This window comes from Vicia villosa, linkage group LG3 (assembly GCF_029867415.1).
Source record: "Vicia villosa cultivar HV-30 ecotype Madison, WI linkage group LG3, Vvil1.0, whole genome shotgun sequence".
Lineage (NCBI taxonomy): Eukaryota > Viridiplantae > Streptophyta > Magnoliopsida > Fabales > Fabaceae > Vicia > Vicia villosa.
The window spans coordinates 209,008,512-209,032,893 of NC_081182.1; the positions used below are offsets into that span (position 1 = coordinate 209,008,512).

Consider the following 24,382-nt stretch of genomic DNA (forward strand, 5'->3'; position numbering starts at 1 on the left):
ATAAGCATGGAAATCTTCTTGCTGTTAGTACGGAAGATAGCGGTGTTAAAATTCTTGCCAATGCAGAGGGTTTAAATCCATGAGGCGCGTTGATGCTACTGATCTAAAGCTTTGTATCTACTTTAATTCGGCAGCATGATTAAGGTTTTGTTTCGATATATGTCGTGTTCCAGATATGCATGATAAAAAGAGGCACCTGTGCTTATGGAAGGATATAAACATCAAGTTTTAGTTAATAATTGAGTTTCTTGGGGTGGCAGTAGATGGGTTGATCTAGGTAGAAATGGACTTGAGGGATGTAGGCTGACAAAGTATATTTAAACAAAATCCAATCGCAAGCTTTAATAAATCTAAATCTTGACAACCTTTACACCTATTATTTTATAATTTTGAAGAGGTTAGAATTTTCTTTTTCTCAATTTGATTAATAGATCAATATTTGGTGACCCCTTAACCTGTCGCAGGCATGATAGCAATTATTAAAACAATGACACAAACAAGTAAAGGCACACTTTGGCTTTTTGTTCACTTGCATTGTGCTGCATTCAATAATGCTACCATGTAAAAAGTTAATAAAACTACTTTCTCTGTTAGAAAAATAATTGTACAATAGAGCCTCACCCAGATGTTGGTAGCCTGACTATTACTTATGTTAGCAGTGACTACAAACTTTGCCACAGACTACTTTCAATGGATCATATTTATAGGTAAGGTTTTTATCTTTTTTATTGAATCCATTGGTTGGATGAGTATATCATTCTCGGGTGGAGTTAATGATCTGTCCACGAGACTTATGTCTTCTTTCATGTATCACGCATTTCTGATATGTCATAGATGGAGAGTGTATAAATATAAATAAATGCTGCCTTTAGAGATTGAACTCTAGACCAACAATTTATACGTTAGACCAAATTGTTTTTCCTTAACTAAAATATTAATCATATTTGTTGTTTCCGTAGCTCCGATAAAATAACTGGCGTGAAACCATTGCAAGATATGCTTTTGGCAGAACCTGAGCTGACTCGGTTGGGAAGGTAATTTGCAAAGCAGCTTTATTGTTGTTTCTTATATGCATTAAACTAAATGCTTAACATTTCATTACTATTAATTGTTTTTCCCATCATTGGCAATTAATTCTTCAGAGGTAATGAGAAGGTATTAAGCACACTGATGTTATGGCACACTGACTCAAAAAGGAGGATATATGTAAAAAATACTTTAGTGGTCGTGTTTTTAACACTATAATTGAAAGAAATTTTTGAACAAGAAATTGTGATTTTAGTAGTTATAGAACATAAAAGGTTAACATATAAAGTTGAAATATTGATATTAATATTTTTATAACTTTACCCATTTTAACCAAAATTTAGTCTTTTACCAATACTTTTTATTTTTCTCAATCACAATGCGCGAAAACGACGGGTACCCGTGCGAACGCACGGGTAAGACACTAGTTTACTATATGAGTTTATGTACAATGTCATAAAGAAAAACAATGTAAGTTAATAATTATCAACTTTTTTATATCAAATAGTAACAAACCTGACGGTTTCTTATATGAAGCACTCATTTATTTATATAATATATTTATTTTAATAAAAATGATATTCTTACACTATTTTCTTACACCTATTTTACTATTCATCTATATCTATTAAAAATCTGGGCAGAATATTAATTAACTTCATTAATCAACTTTTTACATTCCATTAACTAATTTTATTTTACTATAAAAAATATTTTTTATATCAGAATATTTGTTAACCAACTTCATTACTACATTAACCAATTTTTAAAACTTTATTAACCAACTTTATTTTACTATTAAAAGACATTGTTCACACACTATTCTTAACACTATTTATGGATACTGTTCATTGTCACTGTTCACGAGCATTGTTCACTATTTAATAGTAAAAAATGGTGTAGGATTTTAGATTTCCTTTATTTCCTCTACCTCTTTTTTCTTCCATTGCTTTCTTTCCTCACTGTGTTCCCTTCATTTTCTGCATTTTACAACAATAATGATGAATCTCAATTGTTTTTTTAAATCTTCAAACTTTAATTTCCTTTATTTATTATTTCTGAATCGTTTTGAAGACCTCAATCTTTTGTTCATATAAGATTTTAGATTTTATTCTTACTTTAAATTTTAGATAAGTGATATTTCAGATCTGCAAAATCAGTGATATTGTTTAGATCTGTAAAGAAATCGATGATATTTTTCAGATCTGTGAAATAAATTAAGATCTGGAAAATGTGAAGGATTGATGTTTTTCTGTATTTCTTTTTCAGGTTGTTCAAGTGGTTTAACAAGTTATTCAAGTGGATTGTCAACAAGGGTGAGCACTTTAACTTTATATCTCTTGCATATCATTTTCAATGTCGTTACATTTACCGCCTTTTTTAGATAAAAATTTAACCTTTTACACTTTCCATGTTCGTGTGTCGAAGAAGACGTTCTGAATGTTGGTTATGGATTTATGGTAAATTTTGACATAAAAATTCAACCTTTTCCAAATTTCCTTTTGTGTGTGTTAAAGAAGTTGTCTATGTTTCAGTTTTTGGTCCTTCAACCTAATAAAAATGGAAACTTTAACCTATTTCTTACATCAACGATTCTTAACTCAAGGATAAAGAAAATGCAATAAAAAATATTTGTTTTGTTCATGTGGTTTCTTTTTTATTTTTTATTTTGATATTTTTTGTCATCAGAGTTAAAGTTAAATTAATCAGTAATATTTTAGGATTGTATTTATTTATTTTTCTTTTTTAATATTGATTTTGATCACATTTATTAGGTTAGTCCATGTAACTAAAAGGTAATATAAATGTTAGCATTTTTTATGATAAAATTTTAGCATTCATTCAAAATTTATTTTCAATTTTTTATATTCAAATATCATAAGAGTCATTTTTTATTTGGGTTATTAAATTATTTTAGAGGCTAATGTAGTTTGACATTTTTGTTTTGTCTTAGTGAATGAGATGATATAATTTTATTACATAAAACATATATTATTATATATTATTATTGAATAGATTCATATTAAAATGGGTTTTAGTCTAAAATTAAAATACAACTTAATATTTATGATATATTTAAATTTATTATTAGCAATATGTACAATTGAAATTAGACATAACTATATACCTATGCAAATTGTATTTATAATTAAAATTACTATAAATATTTATTTTAGATATTAGACAATAATGATGTATGAGAAACACAACTTTCTTATGTAAAACACAAATTTGTCATTCTTTTTATTCAAATTATTTTATTATATATTAAATAAAAGATCTATTTTATACATTTTCTACGGATCGAGACTACTTAAAATAGACATGCCCTAGGGACTGAGAATACTTAACTTTTTAATATTTAATTTATTTTTTCTCAGTATCAATACATATTTATTAAACTCTTTTATGTAATTTAAAATTATTTTTTTTAACGGGAATAATTTGCAAATATTTTTATAAGTGGAAAAAAAATTAACTGTTGATACAATTATTTAACGATTTTATTTTTTTTAAAACTTACACAAATTTTTAATAAATTAGAAATGCCCAAATTATTTTATAATTTACAAAAAAAAAAAATTAGTTAAGTAAACTTTTTATGTATATTATTAATAACAGTGACATTTTATCTTTACAATAGTAATCTAACTATAAGTAAAATTTGTAAATTATAAGTGTTTTTAAAATCAAATTTTTTACTTAAAAAATATTTAACACGTGCCTCGTACGGGTCTAAGTACTAGTTAAGTTATATTTTTGAATATATGATTAATAGATATATTATTTTGTAACAAACAAAATATTTTAATTCATAAAAATGAAGAAGTGTAACTATTTTTTGAATGTTTCTAAAAATTGAAATTAAGAGGGAAAATACAGTGAGATAATCATTTAGAGAGAGGAAAAAAAATATGATGTGATATATAATGGTGGTAGGAAATCATTATTATTAAAACGTGATTTCTTACTGGAAACTTATTATTGTAAACAATCTGATTTATTTGGTTTATATATTTAACAATTGGATTTTAAAAAAATATTTGACAATTATATACAAATATTGGAAATGACATAAAATTTTGAATATAAAATTGTAATGAGAACTTAAGAAAAAATTGTTGTTTTAGACAATAAATATAAATGATATAAGTTTTTTTTTCATTTTAAAATAAATAAATAAATAATAATTTGATACAACTGTATCACCTCATGTGATTTGACACGTGATTTAACTTTTTCTAAAAGAAAACACTAAGTGTTTATACTTTATATCTTATAAATATAGTATTGATTATATGAGTAAAACGAATTTTTTGACCACTTCTAAGAATTAATTCAATCTATTAAATATGATTTCTCTTATATTTTTTATATGAACAAAGATCATATACTTAATGAAAAATGATATATTACGACGTGATACAAGAAAATAAAATTTGACTTGAAATATTAGCTTTTTTATGATAAAATGTTAGCATTTATATTAAAAATTATATAAATAATTGTTTTTATAAAATATCTTAAATTTTAAATATAATCATCCGTTACATCAAAATCATACAAAAATAAAAATTTAAATAAAATTTGAAACAAGTATAATAATCACAAACGAAAAAAATTGCAAAGTTATTATAATTAATTAATCATGCAAAGTTGTTAAATAGTACAAATAAAAAGGAGTGGGGGTATTATCTTCTAGATTCGATAGAATTGAGTCCAACTTTGAAATATCCATATATATATATATATATATATATATATATATATATATATATATATATATATATATATATATATATATATATATATATATATATATATATATATATATATATATATATATATATATATATATATATATATATATATATATGGTTTTTGTTGAAGTGAGACAAACCCTAACAACATGTTGACTAAAGACAGCTTCGGTGATCTACCAGATCCGATTGTCTTTCACATCCTCTCCTATCTGAACACCAAAGAGGCCTTTCAAACTTGCATACTCTCCAAAAGATGGAACAATCTCACAAACAATCTTCCAATCCTAATTCTAGATTCCGACCAGTTCGAATCTCTGGAAAAATTCGACAGGGAATTGTCTCAAATTCTATCTGTTCGCGATGAGGACGACGATTCAAATTCTGTTCTCGACACTCTAGATTTGGCCCTCGCCCCAATTGATTTCGGTGCCCGTGATAGTTTCCCGTGGACTGACGTAGTCGTCAAACGCATGGTAAGGTATGCCCTATCACATAATGTCCGGCGACTACGATACCCTATCACCTGTAATAATATTCCGTTTCCACCTATATTTGCATCTCAAACTTTATCTTCTCTTGACCTTTCTGTTCCTCGTTGTTTTCGAGAATTAGGTTCAATATTTTTATTTCCGACTCATCTCAATTTGCCCTCATTGACACACTTGACTTTATCATATTTTCGATTTGGTGCTGCCGATGATGGTTGTGCCGACCCCTTCTCCGCCTTTAACAAGTTGAATACTTTGACCCTTATAAGTTGCTTTGTTCTTAATCCACAAGTTCTTAATTGCGCTACAAGAATGTATCGAGATGATAATAATCAGCCATTAAAACTCCGCATATCTTCGCCAAATCTTTGTAACTTTTCTTTTATTGGTAATACAAGTCAAAAACTATGTCTCACCCATCTTTCTTCTCTTAAACACCTATTCATTGATGCTGAACAAATTGGCTTTCGAAACTCTGCCGCCGTCGTTCAAGATGATGCTGCAGTCCTACTCAGCTCGTTGCAAGACCTTCCTAATATCAGATCATTGACGGTCTCTTCTAATACTCTGCAGGTAGGTTCCGTGTCTGCTATCATTTTCATTTATTTTTATCTAATTTCTCTTAAATATATTTTTGTTTTCATTTATTTTTATCTAATTTCTCTCTAATATATTTATGTCTTCAGGTTCTATCTCTTGTTTCCTATTTATTCGAGGTTAAATTTACTTCCTTCTGTAACTTGGAGTCACTGGAAGTACAAATGAAACCGATTTCAGGTCAATTGTACACTATTTTATGTTTTGGCAAGTTCATGATACCAGGCGGCATTCAGCTGTATCAAGCTACAATCATACCTGATGGAGTAATTGACTGTTTGATTCAAAACTCGCCTTCAGCAAATGTTAGCGTCATACCATATAAGGTATGTCAAGTGTGACTCACTTGATTTTGTTTTTTCTTTTACTTTTAAGTCCATTTGAAAATAGACATAAGACGGTTGGTTTGTTCATCTAGAGAGATAAGACTAGCTTGTTGTCGTTGTTATAAGTCTTTAATCAAGTTCTTTTAAGTCTTTATGTCTGAATTCTTAATAAGTTCTTGTGAGTCACTTTGATTTGCAAAATGATAGTTACTGCACGTTCTTAATAGTTTTAAATTTTCAATTGAAATCAGATCCAAGATCCAAGAGAAGCACAAACTAGAGGTCGGAGGAAATTCTTTGGTAAAAAGCATACAAAAGCTAAACAAATTTGATATGCTAAACTTCTGTCAGGACACCAAAATCAATGGAGGCGAACCGTCAGAAATCTTTTTTGAGATTTATCTACTTTCTTGCCTTCTAATTTATCATTATATTTTCTATTTTACTGCAAGTATTGTATTCAAATTGTGATTTTTTATTTTATTTTCTAGATAACATGTTTATTTATTTTACTCTCTTCATTCTAATGTATTATATTTTCTATTTTATTTGATCTAGTATTAGACCTCCAGAGGTCTTATTTATTGGAATATTTTGTTTTTTTTTTTTTTGAAAATCATTGGAATATTTTGTTGAATCGTGACAACTAATGACATAGTATTTTATATGTCACATTTTTTCCGTGAATTATACGTATCTGACCTTTCAAACTCTGCGGTGACCGGCGCATGGGGTGCTTGTTGTTGAGTCTTGCGCTTGCGTCATTTGGTGCGGCCGTTGACGGTCGGACGGTCGGAGGGCTTCAGAGCGCGGAAGATGAGGGTGTTTGTCGGAGCAAAGCAGACTGTTCACGTGGAGGGTGATGGTTGGTGGTGATCGGTGGTGCGGATTGGAATAATGGCGGATTTGGTGGCATGATGGCATGATTCCGGTGTTGGTCGACGGTTTTACACGTTGTCGTGTCGTCGTCCAGGAGAGAGATTTCCTGAGTTGCAAGGCAGTGATAGCTGGTAGCTCTGCTGCAGGAGTTCATCGTCTTTTCCGGACCTATTTTTTACATTTTCAGATTTTTGTATTGTGGTGATAGCTGGCAGCTTTACAAGTTCTTGAATCTGTATTGTGTAATTAATTAGTGACTTGGTGGAATTTTGATTTTTTACACTGTCACCAATTCTGCAGGTTTTTGTTGAATAAGTTGACGGTGTAAGTTGGGATTGTGAAGGTTGATGATTAGAGGAATGACGATGAATTTTTTAAAGTGGTGATGTTGTTGAATGAAAATCTGATGAAGTTTTAGTTCATGATTCTGTGAGTTTGTTTTGTTACATGTTTAGTGTTATGGTTAAAAGGTGATAATGAATGACAAATTTTTTTGTTTACATGAGATAAAGGTAGTGTTAGAATTTATGAATGGTTTACACAGGTTACAAAATGTGTAGAAAGTTCGTGAATTAGTGGAAATAGGTACAAAATTTACTATATGAATGTATGTACAGTGTTAGAAAATCTATCATACAAGGAAGTTCACACATTTCCTCATTTCTTAGCTATGCCACATCAGCTTCTGTTCCCTCAATAATTCAAATCAACATTCTCAAAATTAACTTCTCCCTCCATCATAATTGGCAGTTACTAAGGGTCCTCTTCCCTAAACTGTTCCTTTTCTTCTTCCAAATCCTTTTCTCTTTCGCTTGAGGCAGAAAAACCCATCATCTTCATCTCCATTCAACTTTCGATCTTCACTTCTCAAGAACTCTTCGATCTTCCTTCACAAACTTTCATATGTGCAACACAACGTCACTCTACAACGTTATTTCAATCACCTTCATGAACTCCACTTGAATAATATTCATCATCGTCATCAACAACCTCGACAACGCTCGCAACCCAATTCAGAGGCACAAGGCATAAGCCTTCGTCACTAATTTGCCAATCCAGGTCGTCACAGAGTATGCATATGAAATGTGACTCGACAAACAAGACATACACAACATACTCATCACAATCACACATCGTCACGAGGCATACGCCTATATCACTGATAATTACCAATTACTAGAGGTAATTTAACGTCACAAATAGTCTTTCATCTTCACATAGAAATAAAATCATCACGACATCCTCATGCTTCGGTATATCAAGAAAAACATATAACTTCACATATTAACAAAATCATTACGACATCATCATCATCATTAACTTCACAAAATATTCGTCACAAGGCACACGCCCATATCACAATTATCACCTATTATAAAAGGTAATAACTCTTCACCCATAATACCACAACTTCATATAACAACAGAACAATTCCGATAGTTCACCAAATTAACGGTCGATACCATTAGCAAAATAATCACAAAGGTATTCACAACAAATCATAATTACGGTCAAATTCTCAAGATATTGTAATTTACCGATAAATCGAATAGTTAATCTAAGTTCAAGTTTATTCCAATTAAATAGGCTTATTGAAAATTAATTCAACCATTAATTTAATCGACCGATTACTATCACAATTTCAACAAAATAACACCACCATGTTAATGTACTAATTAAACTTAGCTACCACGTAAATTTCCATTAAATTTCGGGTAACTAATTATACCGCTTAATTCGGCTATTTCGATCGAACGAGATTGTTTTGCATTTTATTAATTCTATATCTACTGTTTCTAATTATTAATCATTTTATAATCTATATTTCATTTCTTAATCAAACTTACTTTCCATTACATATACATATATATTTTAGGCAACTGTGTGAAAGGTAATGCCGTCCGTCATCATGGACTAGGCAAAAGGACACGATGTCTTCCGTCAATGGCTTTCGCACAGTATCAACGACGGCAATTTCAAACAACAGTAACAGATTTTAACAAGCAACTCAAATTCATATTACTCATGGTATAAATGTCGGCTTTCTAGCAACGATTAACACAAGCAAAAGCAATAATCTACACACCCAATCCCCCACATACAATTGTTCATAAGTATCATTATAGGAAGAGAATCTCACCCTTACCTTATTCAACTTGGAGTAACTTGATGGTCTCCGATTCACACTTCCGATTTGGCACCATGGATGGAAATCTCTAAGCTTTGTTCATCTTCTCCAAGACTTGCCTCTTCTCTTCAAATCTTGCTTTCTCCAAAATGATAACACAACTCTTCTCATCTCTAAAACCCTAATTTATGATTCCAATTGGGCTTAGTCTTTAACACAATTTAGGCCCAATAAGCTAAATAACCCAAAATAACCAATACGTCACTTTAATAATATTTCGTCGATATAATAATTCATTTGCCGACATAATTACTTATTCACCAAATTATACTTCTCAACTGATAATTTTCTGAAAATAAAATATTAATATTTAATTAAATAAATAATTAAATAATCGGGCGTTGCAGTAGTAGTGCTAGGGGAGAAGCTACTGCGGCGGTGGTAGCTTTGATTAGGTTTGGATCTTTGTTAGGGGCCAAATTGTCTTAATATTTAGTATAGTTTAGCGGTACCTTTTAAATCGATTCATCGCATATTCTTGTTAAAACCGCATCTTTAGTGTAACTAATCACTTTTTAGTTTTATCGAGTAAATATTATACAGATTAGTCATTTGTTGATCAATTTGTAGGTTTGTTTGCATTGTTGAAGTATTGAGCATTGAAAAAGGAAAAAGATTGGCTTCAAGTGCATTACAGGTTAGGCTTAGAGCAGTGCTAGCGCGCTACAAGGTCCAGAAGCAGAAGCAAGTGTGCTAAGCATAGTGGCAGCATGCTAGAGGTGCTTGAGTCAAGGGCGAGTGCGCTAAGCGTCGGTTTTCCGCACTTAGCGCCACTCTTGTTGGTTTAATATGATCTAAGTGAGGGCGCCCTAAGCGTGCTTTGATGGGGCTAAGCGTGGTATGCATTTTTAAATTTTTCTATAAATAGATGCAATCAGATATTTTGAGAGACACACCCTTTTTAGAGAGTGATTTAAACGTTACCTTTTCCAAACATGTTTCTTTGAACGTTACTTTTCCAAACTCTTACCTTTTCCAAACATGTTTTTTTAAACGCTACCTTTACCATATGAGATAGGTTGATGAATTCTAATCCCGACATGTTTCTTTAAACATTACTTTTCCAAACTCTTACCGCTTTTTTATGGTATTGAAACTATTACCTTTTCACAATTGAAAGCCTTATAAACCATTCCTTAAAACTAATAGTGATTGTGGAACGGCAGTGATATCGCACTAATCCCTATAGAAATTTATAATTTATTATATGTTATAATCGATGTTAGACTTATATACAAGAAAATTTATAACTCTTTTCCTACTAAGACCGTTAAAACATTATAAAGTAGAAAAGAAAATAACAATATAAACACTCAGAAAAATTAAAACATTCTTATTTATTTATGTCTTTTTAATCATGAGACTATACAATACTTATATCAATTAATGTACACTCATAGTAAAATAACCACATCAATCATACAATAACGACTCTATCAATTAAACTAATAAAATATGCCTAAAGTATTTTCTTCTAAAATAAACTAAAAGAGTCAATATTCTTTTAACCTCCATAACAATCTCAAAATGACACGTGTAAGACGTGTGTAAATCTAAATCACGTGATATTATAAAATGTCCACATGACATACAAAAAGATAAGATAAAATTTTCATCTAGCATCCAATAGAGAAATAGTGACTCCATTGATTGAAGAAGAAATTAAATTTTCGGTTGTAGAATTTCCCTCAGTGGAGTCTCTTTCTATTATGAAGCCAGGTTCCTTTGGATGAGCTAAAACAGTTTCATTTGTCAACATTACAAGCACTGATGTCATATTAGGTCTATTATTTGGATGACGTTGTAGACATAAAAGACCAACTTGTATGCAACATAAAGCTTCAGATAGAATAAACGAATCCTCAAAACAGTCATCAATCAATTCTTTTGAGTTCCCCTCTTTCCACAACCTCCAAGCCTATAAAAATTCAAAAAAAAAAGGTTACTTACAATTTTACTAAAGAAAAAAAAAAGTTATTTGTGTTACTCACATGTCCAACAAGATTGTGATTGTTGTTTTCATATGTAAGTCCTTTATTTTTCTTTCCACTTACAATCTCTAGTAATAATATGCCAAAGCTAAATACATCAGACTTTATAGAGAATAGTCCATCAATAGCATATTCAGGCGCCATATAACCACTAAAAGACATAAAAAAATGTTAAATTAAATTAAAAATAACCAATGTATATAAGATATTAACGAAAATACTTACTGTGTCCCAACTACTTTGTTTGTATTCCCTTCAACTTGATCATCTCCACAAATTTTTGCCAAACCGAAATCTGAAATTTTGGGATTCATATCACTGTCCAACAGAATATTACTTGGTTTTAGATCTCTATGTATGATCCTCAATCTAGAATCTTGATGAAGATAAAGAAGTCCACGAGCGATTCCACATATGATGTTAAAGCGCTTTGACCAATCTAAAAGTTTCTTTCGAACTGGATCTGTTAAGAATGTGCATTTTATTAATAAGTGTTTTCTTTCTAAAATGGGAAAGTATGTGAAAATTTATCTTAATTGTTTACTAATGATCAAGCTCAATCGAGATACTAACCAAAAATAAATGAATCTAAACTTTTGTTGGGCATGTATTCATAGATAAGCATCCTTTCTTCTCCTTGAATACAACAGCCAAGAACTTTGACAAGATTTCGATGTTGAAGTTTTGAACATAATATAACTTCATTTTTAAATTCTCTTGTTCCTTGTTTAGAACTTCTCGACAGCCTTTTGACGGCAATCTCTCGTCTTTCTTGAGCAAGTATACCCTAAATTTTATAGTTAAAAAATGTTGAAAAATAAGTCTCAAGCATTTTCGCATGTATTATACCAAGTTATTGTAGGTTTACCTTATATACCGGCCCAAAACCACCTTCTCCAAGCTTGTTATCATTTGAGAAGTTATTAGTAGCATCAATCATTGTGGAAAGATCGAAGAAAGGAAGCTCAAAATCTTGTTCTTCCTCTTTCATTTTTGTTAAAATGATGTTCTTTGATTTATCTTCTGTTTTTAAATGATGTCAATATCATATTGAGATAGATATGTAAATAGATATATATGAATACAAACATTGATATTTATTTTCTAATAACTTTTATGTAATATAAATTTATGCATAAAATTTAGGATGAATGTTGGCTAACTAAAAGTTAAGAAAGATTCGAGAGTGTGTTTGGGTGAGACATTTTAATGAAAAAATATAAAGTTTTGAAAAAATATAAAACGATTTAGACAAAATTTATTGTTTGGATTAAAAATATAAATAATTATTGAAATGATGGAAATCTATGAAGTGTTTCGTCCAAATTAAATTTAATGATTTTGAAATGACACATAAAACTAAAGAATTTGAAATTCCTCTCCATACTCCATAGAATGTGAATATTATTAATTAAAATTTAATAAATTGGTCACCATATTTTTCAAATGATTTCAATTGGCCCTTAAATTTTCCAAAAATTACAAATTAGTACTTAAAAATTTTCAATTTTTCACAAATTAGTCCCTATAAATTTTTAAAATTTTCAATTTGGTCCCTATTTTTTAATTTTTATATTTGATCCAAAAATTTATTAAAATAATCCAAAAAATTTAACAATGAATAATTTTTATACTCTATCCAAATAATTTTTTTTAAATAAGTAAATTTCAACTGAATCATTTGACTTACTTAAAGTTTTAAATTATTTAAAAATTTTAATCACCGAACACATTCATAGAGTTAAAAATACTTTTATATAAATGTTATAATTACATTATTATGCATTGTGTTATTTATTATTAATACATGGAGATGCTTATATGAGGTTATTCAAATACAATGTTCTCTTTTAGTTTAGTTTTTTTTGATAATTTTCATATAAGAGACTTATCAAAATAAAATTTGGAAAATTTCTTAGAAGATATAAGACCTATCTTTTTCGTAGAAAAAATCATAATAATATGGAAACTTACAGTTAATTTTTTTCTCATATTTAAATTATCTTGAAATATAATATTTAAGTACGATTACTTTTAACTAATACTAATATAAAATAGCATATAAGTATGTTAAATTCACAAAAATTATTATTCCATCGTTAAATCACATGAATTAATACTTATAGGACAACATTGATTAATTTAAAAAAAAAATGAAGGACATATTTGAATCACATTTGATTTTTTATGTTTTAAAATTACTTTTTAAATTAATCTTAAAAACTATTTTTAAAACGAAAATAAAGAAATATATGTTTGGGAATCAAAATTTTTAAAACTTTTTTGGAGAGGAGGTTATGAAAAATTCATTTCAATATCTAATTTTTCAATCATGTTAGAAATGAGAAAATAGGGATGTATTTTATAATTTTCAATTAATTAATTAAATAAAATTATTGATATATACTCTTTAGTTACAATAAATTTTTGATAATATGATATTAGTTATTAAAAAATTAAAATTTGAAAATAAACTTCCATATAACAATTTATAAAATTAGTATAGATTAATTTTAACCTTTATAAAATTATTGAGCGAGTATAACTCGTGGTATAACTCTTCAGGTATAAAAATTTTGTCAGTGTAAATATTATTTAAATATATTTAAAATAAAAGTCAAACGTAATACTTGTTTACACTATCAATGCATTCCAATTAAATTATACGGTATATATTTTGCCAAAAAATAAATTTTTATTATTAAAAAAAACTATAGGATAAGGTGGTGAGTCAGTGAGCTATTAATGAAAAGAGGTTTTTTGATTGTAGAATTAGTTTTGTTAATAATTTATTTAAATCATTAAATTGAAATAAAATGTTTCTAGTCAAGAAATTTACCTCTTTGCTTTCTTTTTCTCTTGTAAATGTAGAAGACTATGATCACAAGTAGGAAAACAATGACCAATGGAATAGTGATTGCAATTGTCAAAGTATGACTTTTCTTATTTCCACCAGAAACTTCTTCATTTGAATCTAAAAAAAAAATAGAATTTGTCAAATTTCAAATAAAATAGTGACCTATTACTGCTCAATAAATTAATAAATACATGATTAAATTTTTTTATTCATTTTCTTCTATACAATTTTCGATTTAATTTTTGTCTATGAAAAAAATATATAATTACTCAAATTTAAAGTAATTATAAAATGTCTTTCACATGAAGCCATTAAGCCATAGCAAGGGAGACTCTGCATATTTTTGTTTGATGTATAGAAGATTTTTTTTTTTTTTTAAAATTGATTAATCAATTCAAAGGATTAATCTCTTCATCTAATAACCACGAGTTCAATTAAAATCTGAGCAAAAGTATATATGAATTGGTCCAACATAAATAACAAAATTCAAACATGTGGCTTATCAATTCCATTACCAGAGGACCCAATTGAAAGACAAAGCAAAATTCAAATTTGAAACTTTAATAGGAACAAACTCTTAAGTTTCATGTGTTTACAATTTCGATTAGGAGGTTTGTAGAAAAACACTGTTATGGATATAAACATATTGATGAGGAACTAAACTAAATAATTAACTTTAACTGAAATCCAACATATTTTACAAACAGGGTCGGCCCTGGGTCCGACAACTAGGTCTACAGTTCATGACTTCTAAAAAATAAGGGCTTCGATTTTTTTTTTAAATTATAAATTTAAAATAAATATACAAATTTTAGTTGTTCAACTTAATAAACATAAACAATATAAGTTAATTAATATAATGGTAAAGAAGTTTGTTTTTACTCAAAAGTCAATAATTCGATCCTTATCCTATATTTTTACTATTTAAATGTATTATTTAAAAAAACGCAATGGAAAGTCTTGTTTATAATTATAACTAAACACCAAAAATATAAAATTTACCTATTGCAGAAGCATTCACTCGAACATACAGATTTGGATTAACTGATGACACCTGTTTCAAATCAATAAGATCACCAAACCATAAACAACAACCACTACCATTTCCTCTAACATCTAGGTGTGAATATGCCGTACAAGAACAATTTTTCAAACATTTTTTCTTGCAATCCTCAATTGTCATTTTAGCATCAACCCAAGTATGTGTTGTTTCTGGCAATTTCAATCCAGAAAAATTTTTAAAACCATCATTCACCGTGCATTTAGTTGAAAGTTGAATTTTGCGCACACATCCCTGTGTCCAATTATACGTGTCCCAATCCTCTTGAGATTTGGGCGTGAACCCATCTAAACACTCACACAATGGAGAATTAGTAGAAATACAATTTCCATAGGGCCCACAAAGATTATAAGCATCACACGAGTCTCTTGGCTCGGACTCAACATTCTTCCATTCATTGTCGTTTGAAATCCATGTCACGCGTTTACGTGTACTACTTGATTGGTTCAAATAAATTATTGAAACGGTACTCATGTTCACAAGGCTATATGTGTAGTAAACTTCATTTGAATTGTTCACAAATTTTTGTTCAACAATTGGAGTAGCACTTACCTCCGGCGCTCCGCTAAATCCAACTCCATTCCAAGGACCACTCCTATAGAAATCAAATGATTCTTTTTTCAAAAAAGTTTCTGGATTACTACTAAGGACCATGTCCCAAGTTAAGTTTCCTGAAGACGGGTCATCCCAATTTTTCCACGAAGTTAACCGACGATTGTGACCAGTTTTTAAGTCCCAACCAAGCTTCATATCCGGCAACAAAGTATCACAAGGAAAATCAAAACCTTGCCATAAAAAGCTATTATTTTTGTCTTTGATTACAAAATTTCCATTGTCTAATAGTTGAGCCACATGTGAACTTGTAGAAGACAAAGATTGTGTTGTGATGTTTGTTGACCAAACAAGAGTTTGATTGTTGTTAGTGAGTAGTACAAGGTTTCCTTCTTTGTTTATGATCAACATGGTTGAGTTGGAACTGTTGTCTTTGATTGGATTATCACGGTTTGCAACCCAAACTATTCTTCTTGGGATGTTTTTGTACCATATTCCAACATAGCGATTTGTGGAAGTACTTGGTCTGAAAAAACCTAACTCAAAAGTTCCATTATTAGAAACCAAGGTGTTTCCATCATCAAGAGATTGAAATTGTGTGATAGTATCAATTGCAGTGGATAATTGAGAGAAGGACAATAATAAAACTATATTGGAAATAATAACAAGAACTTTGATAGGAAAAATATTGGCCATTTTGGAGTGATTAAATTTTATGCATACATGGTTTGTATTTATATATATAATATGTCTCGTCATATAAATGTGAGAATTTTAGTACTAAAAAAATGTGATTGTTCAAATTGGTAGAATATATGAGAACCACAAATTAAATATCTAAATTTTTTAAAATATATGAGAACCACAAAATAAATATAGCTAAAATTAAAAAGAATGGTTGGGTTACGGCCTACGAGTAGGGTGACAAACGGATATATCCGTCTCGTTTAGGTCCGCTCTGTAAAAGCTCACAAGAAAACAGGGTGAGATGGTCATAGTTGAGAGTGCAGGCCTAAAACCAATATTTTAAAAATCGAATCGCAGAAAGAATCGTTAAAACATGCGAGTCAAGGTTCAATCGATTCAACCGGTTTAATCGTGATTGAACTGTATATTAAATTTTAAACTAAATAAATAAATAAATATATTATTAAATATCATAATAAAATTAATTAATATCATAATTTGTAAAATAAAATTCTCAAATAAATATGATACTAATAAACAAGCTTACAAAATAAGAAGAATGCAATGTGAGATTTTTTTTGACTAAATGCAATGTGAGATCTAATAACAAATTATAAAATTAGTTAAGGACCAATATGTATATATATGTCCTAATTGTTTAACTCAAAGCTGTAAGTTATTCATCAGTATAATTTTTCACATCTCTTTATAGACCAACATCGGTTATCGTGTGTCCAAATACATTATATTATTTCTTTTCTTTCTATTACATTTACATTGTCTTGTGTCCTTCAATTTTATTCTTTATTTTCCATCTATACAATTTTAAATGTTTGCGATAATTAATTTTTTAGATTTAAACAAAGAAATGAAATGAAGAAGAAATAAAAAAATTATCTTTGATTTTTTGAACCGTCTGGTTCACCAAAACTGGTCCCGATTTACGGTTATTTTGCGGTTGAAGCAATTTTATCCCAATTTTATAGAACGGTTCAAGGTTGAACCGGTTCAACCGATCGGGTCAATCCGGGTTTTAAAACATTGTCTAAAACCTTGACTCGCCCCGCAAAAAAGTGAGGGAAAGTGGGTTAAGCCTGCGGGCATTGTATTTTTTAAGCTTAAAAATGTAAATTTTATGTTAATGTCAGTGTCTGCAAAAGTCCGCATAAAAAATGGGACGGAACGAGACGGTCACACTAAAGGGTAAGAGTCTATAACATTGATCTGCTCCATACAAAAGTGCGGATAAAATAGACATGCTCAATAGAACGGGCCGGTTTCGCCACCCCAACCCAACTAGGAGGCGCCAGAAATTTCAAAGTTGTGGGGGCAATGTATTTGTTTAATGTAATAAAGGAACATTTATTTATTTTCTAAAGTATAAATATATATCACATGCATAATTTTTTTATGAGAATTATACTCAAAAAATGTTAATACCATTTACAATTTTTTTGTTTGTGTAACTTTTCCAATTTTATTATTAACAACAAAAATAATTTATCTATCTACATTTCTATATAAGTCGGATATATTTGATTTTTAAAATTAAAGAACTCACAGTCATATAGAACATGACGACTCTAATCAACTATCCATTTATGTGGTATAAAATTACATTTAATTTTTAATAATATGTCTACGATAAAAAAAAAAACTATTTTAATTAACTAGTTAATGAATTATTTTATCATTTTCATGGTAATCAAAATCGGATTGGACTGGCCGATTCAACCGGTTAGGTCGGAAATCAAAATTCTAACCGGTTTGTTTAGATCTGAAAATCGGCATGTCAAAGAATCGAAATTTAAATCAAAAAATCGGTGAAAAACCGATTGAAAACCAAAAAACCGACATTTTAGGTGATTTTTAGGGTCGAACCAGATTTTTCTTTGGATTTATAAAAATATAATAAAAAAATTTATTTTGAAACAAAATAATACATATTTTAATTTTTATTTCCTTCTACAATCACTCTAGTACACATTATCATAGAAAAATTAAAATAAAAACTATTTTAAATTATTTTTTTATTCTCTATTCATTTGATGAATAATGAATAAAAATAAATGTTGCATAATAATATATAATAGATAAATACGATAAGATACAGTTCAACGCATAGGAAATAACTAGACAATATTGTGAACAAATAATTAATAAAATTATTAAATTATTAATTTTATTATTATTATTATTATTATTATTATATTAAAATAAAAGTTTTGAACTTACTTATCTAACTCATTAAAAATATAAAAGATTATAAAAATTTTATTATTTAAAAAATATAATTATTTTTATATTATTATTCTTATATATATAACAAAAAATATTTATTATATATAATCGGCTTGACTTGGATTCAACTCTGGTCAAACATTAAAATCCTAAACTCATAAGTATACACCGATTTAATGTTTGATCCGATTTTAATTACTTTAATTATTCTATTTTAATTAAATTTATATTTTTTTAATAAATAATTTGAATCTAGCGAGTTTCGAACCTGAAATTTTGAGAGAAGCACACTCTTATGACTCAAGCGTTTCACCTCTAGATCACATACATGCTAGGTACAATTAGTATTAGTAGTTACATTAATGTATGGATGTAATATAGTAGCACTCATAATTAGTTTTAGAAAACATAGTGGGACAGGATTTCTACATCTTTTTTTTTTTCATTGTCTTTAATATTATAGTTTTTAGGGATTAATATACGTTACCCCTGTCATATAGGCGAGATTCAGTTTATCCCTTTAATTTTTTTGTTTGAATTATCTCATTTAAAACTAAAAATCCTATATTTTTCCCCATTATTCCCCTGTAAAATAATTTTTTTTTATTTACCTCCCTTGTTTTTCTCAGTTTTTAACACGTTTAGGAGGTACCTTAAAATTACATAGAGGTAATCCAAAAAAAATTAAAAGGAGATAACCCAAATCTCACCTATATGATAGGGGGTAACATATATTTATCCCTAATTTTTATATAAATAACACATATTTCTATGACATGAGACATTTATTTTATATTAATTTAACTTTATACATATAAAATTATAGTAATTAAGTTTTCTATTTCTTTAAAAAAATAGAGAAGATCTGTACACAACATAGTGGGGGCATGTGCCCCTTTCCAATGTATATAGCTCCATCTTTGGGTTAGGCTACACATATAGTTTTATATTTGTAAAATTAACATCGAAGTCAAACGTCCCTGTTCACTAGAATTCAAAGCCCAACATTAAATTGTTTCTTAAATAACTTTTGTTCTAGGCAAACGTCCCTGTTCACTAGAATTCAAAGCCCAACATTAAGAGAGTGCAAAGTAATAATAAAGGCACTAAAAAGTGTCTTAGTTTAATTCGTGTGATTCCAATTGAAAATTCAATAAATACTATCAGATTTATCCTACGGTCATCTGCATTTCACGTCTCTTTTTTTGTATTTTACTTACCAACAAACTTTCTTATAAAAATAAGATTACCACGTCATTCTCAAGTACACTCCTTTTCATTTGAAATTCACTATTCACTTCCTATACTAATTTGAGTGTATAAATGCTAACTTTGCAGGTTACCTTCATCGACCACATCAGAATCACAACTCCACCCTGACGCAACACTCAGTTCAGCTTATCCGACCATCATTTTATTTCCGCACAAAATATTGGCACCGTTAGTTAGAACAAAGATCAGAATCATATAATTTACCACGATCTCCTGATCTCAAATCTAGATCTACTTCAACCGTAACATAGATATGTGTTCCAAAATCAATCTCACTGAATTTGCAATCAAATTCGTCTCACCAGAATTGTCAAGCAACAACACCGTCAAAAGCAACTTGTTCTTCCGCTCAACGCCAGGCCACTGCATGATTGAAAGATTTTTGCGTATGTGCCAAGAGACCTATATGATGCTTATAATCTTTGTAGACCGTATGGAAATTGTAATCCTAGTAAGTCTCCATTATGTGAGTGTTTAGACGGGTTCAAGTCCAAATTGCATGAATATTGGGACACATAATTGGACACAGGAATGTGTGCATAAAATTCACCCTACATTTAAATGCAAGGTGAATGATGGTTTTAAAAAAATTGGAATAAAATTTCTAGAAACAACACATACTTGGGTCAATTTTAATATGACAATTGAGGAATTGTAAGAAAAAATGTTTGGAAGATTGTTCTTATATGACTTGTTCAAACTTAAATGTTAGAGGAAATGGTAGTGGTTGTTGTATATGGTTTGGAAGATTTTATTGGTTTGAATCAAGTTTCAACAGTTAATTCAGATCTGCATGTTCGAATGGATATTTTATCATCAGGTAAATATGTTCTTCGACAATATTTATTTGTGTTTAGTTTATATATATATATATATATATATATATATATATATATATATATATATATATATATTGTTCTGGACTAGCCCAATCCTAAAAATTGGCCCAATCCACTCCTATTACAGATCTGGCCCAATAAGCATTGGTCCATACACTTGGGCAAGCAAGGGTTGCACTTTCCCTCTTGCCCCCTACCGAGCACGCGTGAACGACAACTCTTTCGCAATATAGGATCATCTAAGTACGTTGATACTTCCGTCCTCGTCAACGGCTAGTTCACTCTGCTCGGATGGACGAGGACTAATCTAACCGTCACCCGCATTTTGGGCCCTGGAATCCCGCCCAGCCTAAAATATTGGGCCGAATAGTTAAACTCTAAGGAAAACATTATAAATAACTCTCACCTCCTTGAGGGGACGGTATTGAATTCTCTCTCTCTCTCTCTCTCTCTCTCTCTCTCTCTCTCTCTCTCTCTCTCTCTCTCTCTCTCTCTCTCTCTCTCTCACCTATACTTTTTGTTGTACCTTTACTCTCTTTTTTATTTTAATATTAGAGTGTCTTGCAGGTACAGTCCCCTTTTTTCCTCAATCATCACCAAAGATTATGCCGTCGCTGCTGGCCCACCTGTTCATAACTAATTTACTTAGGTTTTTTCTTTACCCACCTCCCTATGGGGGTCACCCACAGCGAAAATCCCATTTTACCCCTGCTTCGGAAATGCATTTCCGAAATATTTTTTTTTCTAAATTTTTTCAGACTTCGGAAGCGCATTTCCGAAAAAATCCCAAAAATTGGGATTTTGATTAATTCGGAGATGCATCTCCGAAAAAACAAAAAAAAATCTAAAAATTCCAAAAATTAATTTTAGGATATGAATTAATTTATATATTATAAATTTGATATAATTTATGAATAATAAATAATAATAATTATATATTTTGATATAATTTATTAGTTATGAATAATAATTATTATATATTTCTATTCTGATTCATATTTTAAAATTTAAAATAATTTTAATTAAAAAAATTAAAATAATTTCACTTACAAAATGAGTTATAATTTTTTATTTATATATTTATAATAATCATTATGTATTTACAAAAAAAAATTAAAAAATTGAGTGTTTTAATTTATATATTTATATAATAATTATAATAATTATTATATATTTATGAAAATTATTATATATTTATATATTTATATAATAATTATTATATATTAATTATAAATATATTTATATATTTATATAATAATTATAAAAATTAAAAAAATGAGTGTTTTAATTTATAATAATTATTATATATTTATATATTTATATATTTATATATTAATTATTATATATTTATATATTATATATTTATATATTACACTTATAAAATTAATAATTATTATTATATATTTATATGTTTCTATTCTGATTCATAATTAAAAATGAGATAATTTTTTATTTAGTTTAAAAAAATTAAAAAAAGATTTTGTCTTAATTTTATTTAATGAATAAATTTTATATTTAATTCTATATAATTCAAAATTTATTTATGGAATTAAAATGTTTTTGATTTATATAAGTTAGTAAAATAATTTTTAACTTTCAAATAGTTTAGGATGTTTTGATTCACCTTGATTTTATTGATTCACCTTCATTTTATTGATTCACCTTGATTTTATACCTATTAATTGTATTGATTCACCTTGATTTTAATTTTTTTAATAATTATTAATTATTTCGGAAGTGTATATCCGAAACATTCTAAGACCAATTTGGTCTTGGAATATTTCGGAAGTTCATTTCCGAATTCCTCCAAGGGGGTGCGTTCGGAGATGAACTTCCGAAAACACCACATTTTCTGAAAAGTAACTTTATTTCGGAGATGCATCTCCGAAATCAATATTTTATATTAAAAAAAACACGTTTTCGGAGATACATTTCCGAAAACACCTTTTTTTAACAAAAAAAGTATCTTTTCGGAAATGAACTTCCGAAACAAGGGGTAGTGTGGTAAATTCACCAGGGGTGGGCAAGAAGGTTAGGAGGTGGGTGAAGAAATTTTCTTTACTTATCTTTAGTTTATTCTGTAAGGATATTTTATAAAGAACTTTTTACTATATTTTTTTATCTCAAATCATAAAGTATTATGCACGTATCATGTGTTTGAATAGGAGGACACATTATTTTTATGAATGTGAAATAAATAAATAACAGAAACTAAAATAAACCGAAAATTATATAGAAGAAATGAACAAAAATATTATGTATTTTAATTATCGAGCAATGGTGGATCTACTCACCATTTTATCTGAGATTTGACAAGTATTATTTCTTTTTCAAAATTCAAATGGAGAAGTCATACTTTTCTTACGTGTTCATAGAAATTTTCTTTACCAAAACAAAACTATTTCAATTCAATGACATAATCTATGAAATTTGTTTCATTTATTTTTAAATGTCAAACTTAATAAAGAAAATATATACAAACATACTACGTAACACTTTAAAAGATAGTCTACCATAAAAAAATTTAAGTCAAATGAGACATTCCACTTATTCGCTTTTAAATGATAGAATTATGGTCATTAAATTACTAGATAAAAAAAATTGAAAGGTTTGAAAAATAATTTCGTTAAAATATATGTTGTCTCTTTTCTTAAATATAAAACAAAATAGAATTTCCTTATTCTTTTTATAGGAGTGTTTTCAAATTTTAAATATATTATTAAAAATTGAAAAAAAAGTCACATTTTATCTTTGGATTAGAGAAGGCTTTACAAAAAAGCACATAGTCACATTTTATCCAAAGGTTGTATCAACCTTTGCCGCGAGAAATTTCAATGGATAAAATGGCAGTCATCAATTTAGCATAAAGAAAATTAGAGACATCAAGATTATTAGGAAAACTCTAGTTCTCAAGTCTTGATCTTCTTCTCTGGTGGTTTTTCGGGGTTGTAGAGCTTCTTTGATGGATTGGCAAAGGAGTATAGGGAGGAGGGTTTTCAGGAATCTTCCCCAGCGGTGGGACGTCTTTCCTTTTGGGGGTAGAAGATTGACAAGAGATGAAGAGGGTCAGGGTGCCTCTATTTATTTCTCGGAGTTTCCAGACAGGGTAAAGGCAAGAGAGATTTTCGAGCTGTTTGGGTGCATTGGGGACATCGTCGAAGTGGTGATACCACCGAAGAGGAATAAATTTGGCAAAAGGTTTGGTTTCGCTAGATTCAAGGAGGTTGTGGATGTGAGGAGGTTGGCAGTAAAGTTAGACAACATAATCATTGATGGGTCCAAGATTCATGCGAACCCTCCGAGATTTGCGAGGAACGTTAAGGAAGGAGTTGCGGTAGGAAGTGGGATGGGCAAAGAAAGAGTTCAAGCATCTCTCCAGAGGAATATCTTCAGAGGGGAAGATTCATTTGTGAACAAGAGGTCTTTTGCAGTGGTGGTTTCAAATCAGGAGATGAACGGAGAACCGGAGGTGGTGGAAGGGGCTTTGGAGTACGCTTCTGATGCGGGGCTCTCTGCTAGGTTATCTAAGGCCTACATCGGTAAGGTGGTAAATCCTGGAATGACATACAACATTCAAACTTGTTTTGAGCTGGAGGGGTATTTTGCTATTAAGGT

General features: G+C 29.1%; 2 protein-coding genes across 2 annotated transcripts; one reads left to right on the forward strand and one right to left on the reverse strand.

Annotated features, from left to right (window-relative positions):
* The first annotated feature begins 4,936 nt into the window (after window positions 1-4,936).
* On the forward strand, window positions 4,937-6,749 carry LOC131659849 (F-box/LRR-repeat protein At3g03030-like). Its single transcript, XM_058928973.1, has 3 exons — window positions 4,937-5,851; window positions 5,965-6,201; window positions 6,453-6,749. Exons 1-3 carry the CDS (start codon window positions 4,937-4,939, stop codon window positions 6,531-6,533), a joined length of 1,233 nt encoding a protein of 410 aa, XP_058784956.1. The 3' UTR covers window positions 6,534-6,749.
* Window positions 6,750-10,683: 3,934 nt separating this feature from the next.
* Window positions 10,684-16,424, reverse strand: LOC131657235 (G-type lectin S-receptor-like serine/threonine-protein kinase At4g27290). Its single transcript, XM_058926695.1, has 7 exons — window positions 15,119-16,424; window positions 14,095-14,233; window positions 12,128-12,284; window positions 11,833-12,046; window positions 11,485-11,722; window positions 11,260-11,410; window positions 10,684-11,186 (listed from the first exon to the last, which is right to left on the reverse strand). The coding sequence occupies exons 1-7, from the start codon at window positions 16,422-16,424 to the stop codon at window positions 10,881-10,883; spliced, it is 2,511 nt and encodes an 836-aa protein (XP_058782678.1). The 3' UTR covers window positions 10,684-10,880.
* Window positions 16,425-24,382: the final 7,958 nt, after the last annotated feature.

Bases quoted from the DNA above. Each gene is read 5' to 3' on its own strand.
- LOC131657235 (XM_058926695.1), bottom strand. From the start codon at position 16,424: ATGGCCAATATTTTTCCTATCAAAGTTCTTGTTATTATTTCCAATATA. The intron at 11,723-11,832 runs GTTAGTATCTCG...CATTCTTAACAG, and splicing joins TTTAGATTCATTTATTTTTG to ATCCAGTTCGAAAGAAACTT. The intron at 11,411-11,484 runs GTAAGTATTTTC...TATGTCTTTTAG, and splicing joins AACAAAGTAGTTGGGACACA to TGGTTATATGGCGCCTGAAT.
- LOC131659849 (XM_058928973.1), top strand. From the start codon at position 4,937: ATGTTGACTAAAGACAGCTTCGGTGATCTACCAGATCCGATTGTCTTT. The intron at 5,852-5,964 runs GTAGGTTCCGTG...TTATGTCTTCAG, and splicing joins TCTCTTCTAATACTCTGCAG to GTTCTATCTCTTGTTTCCTA. The intron at 6,202-6,452 runs GTATGTCAAGTG...AATTGAAATCAG, and splicing joins TTAGCGTCATACCATATAAG to ATCCAAGATCCAAGAGAAGC.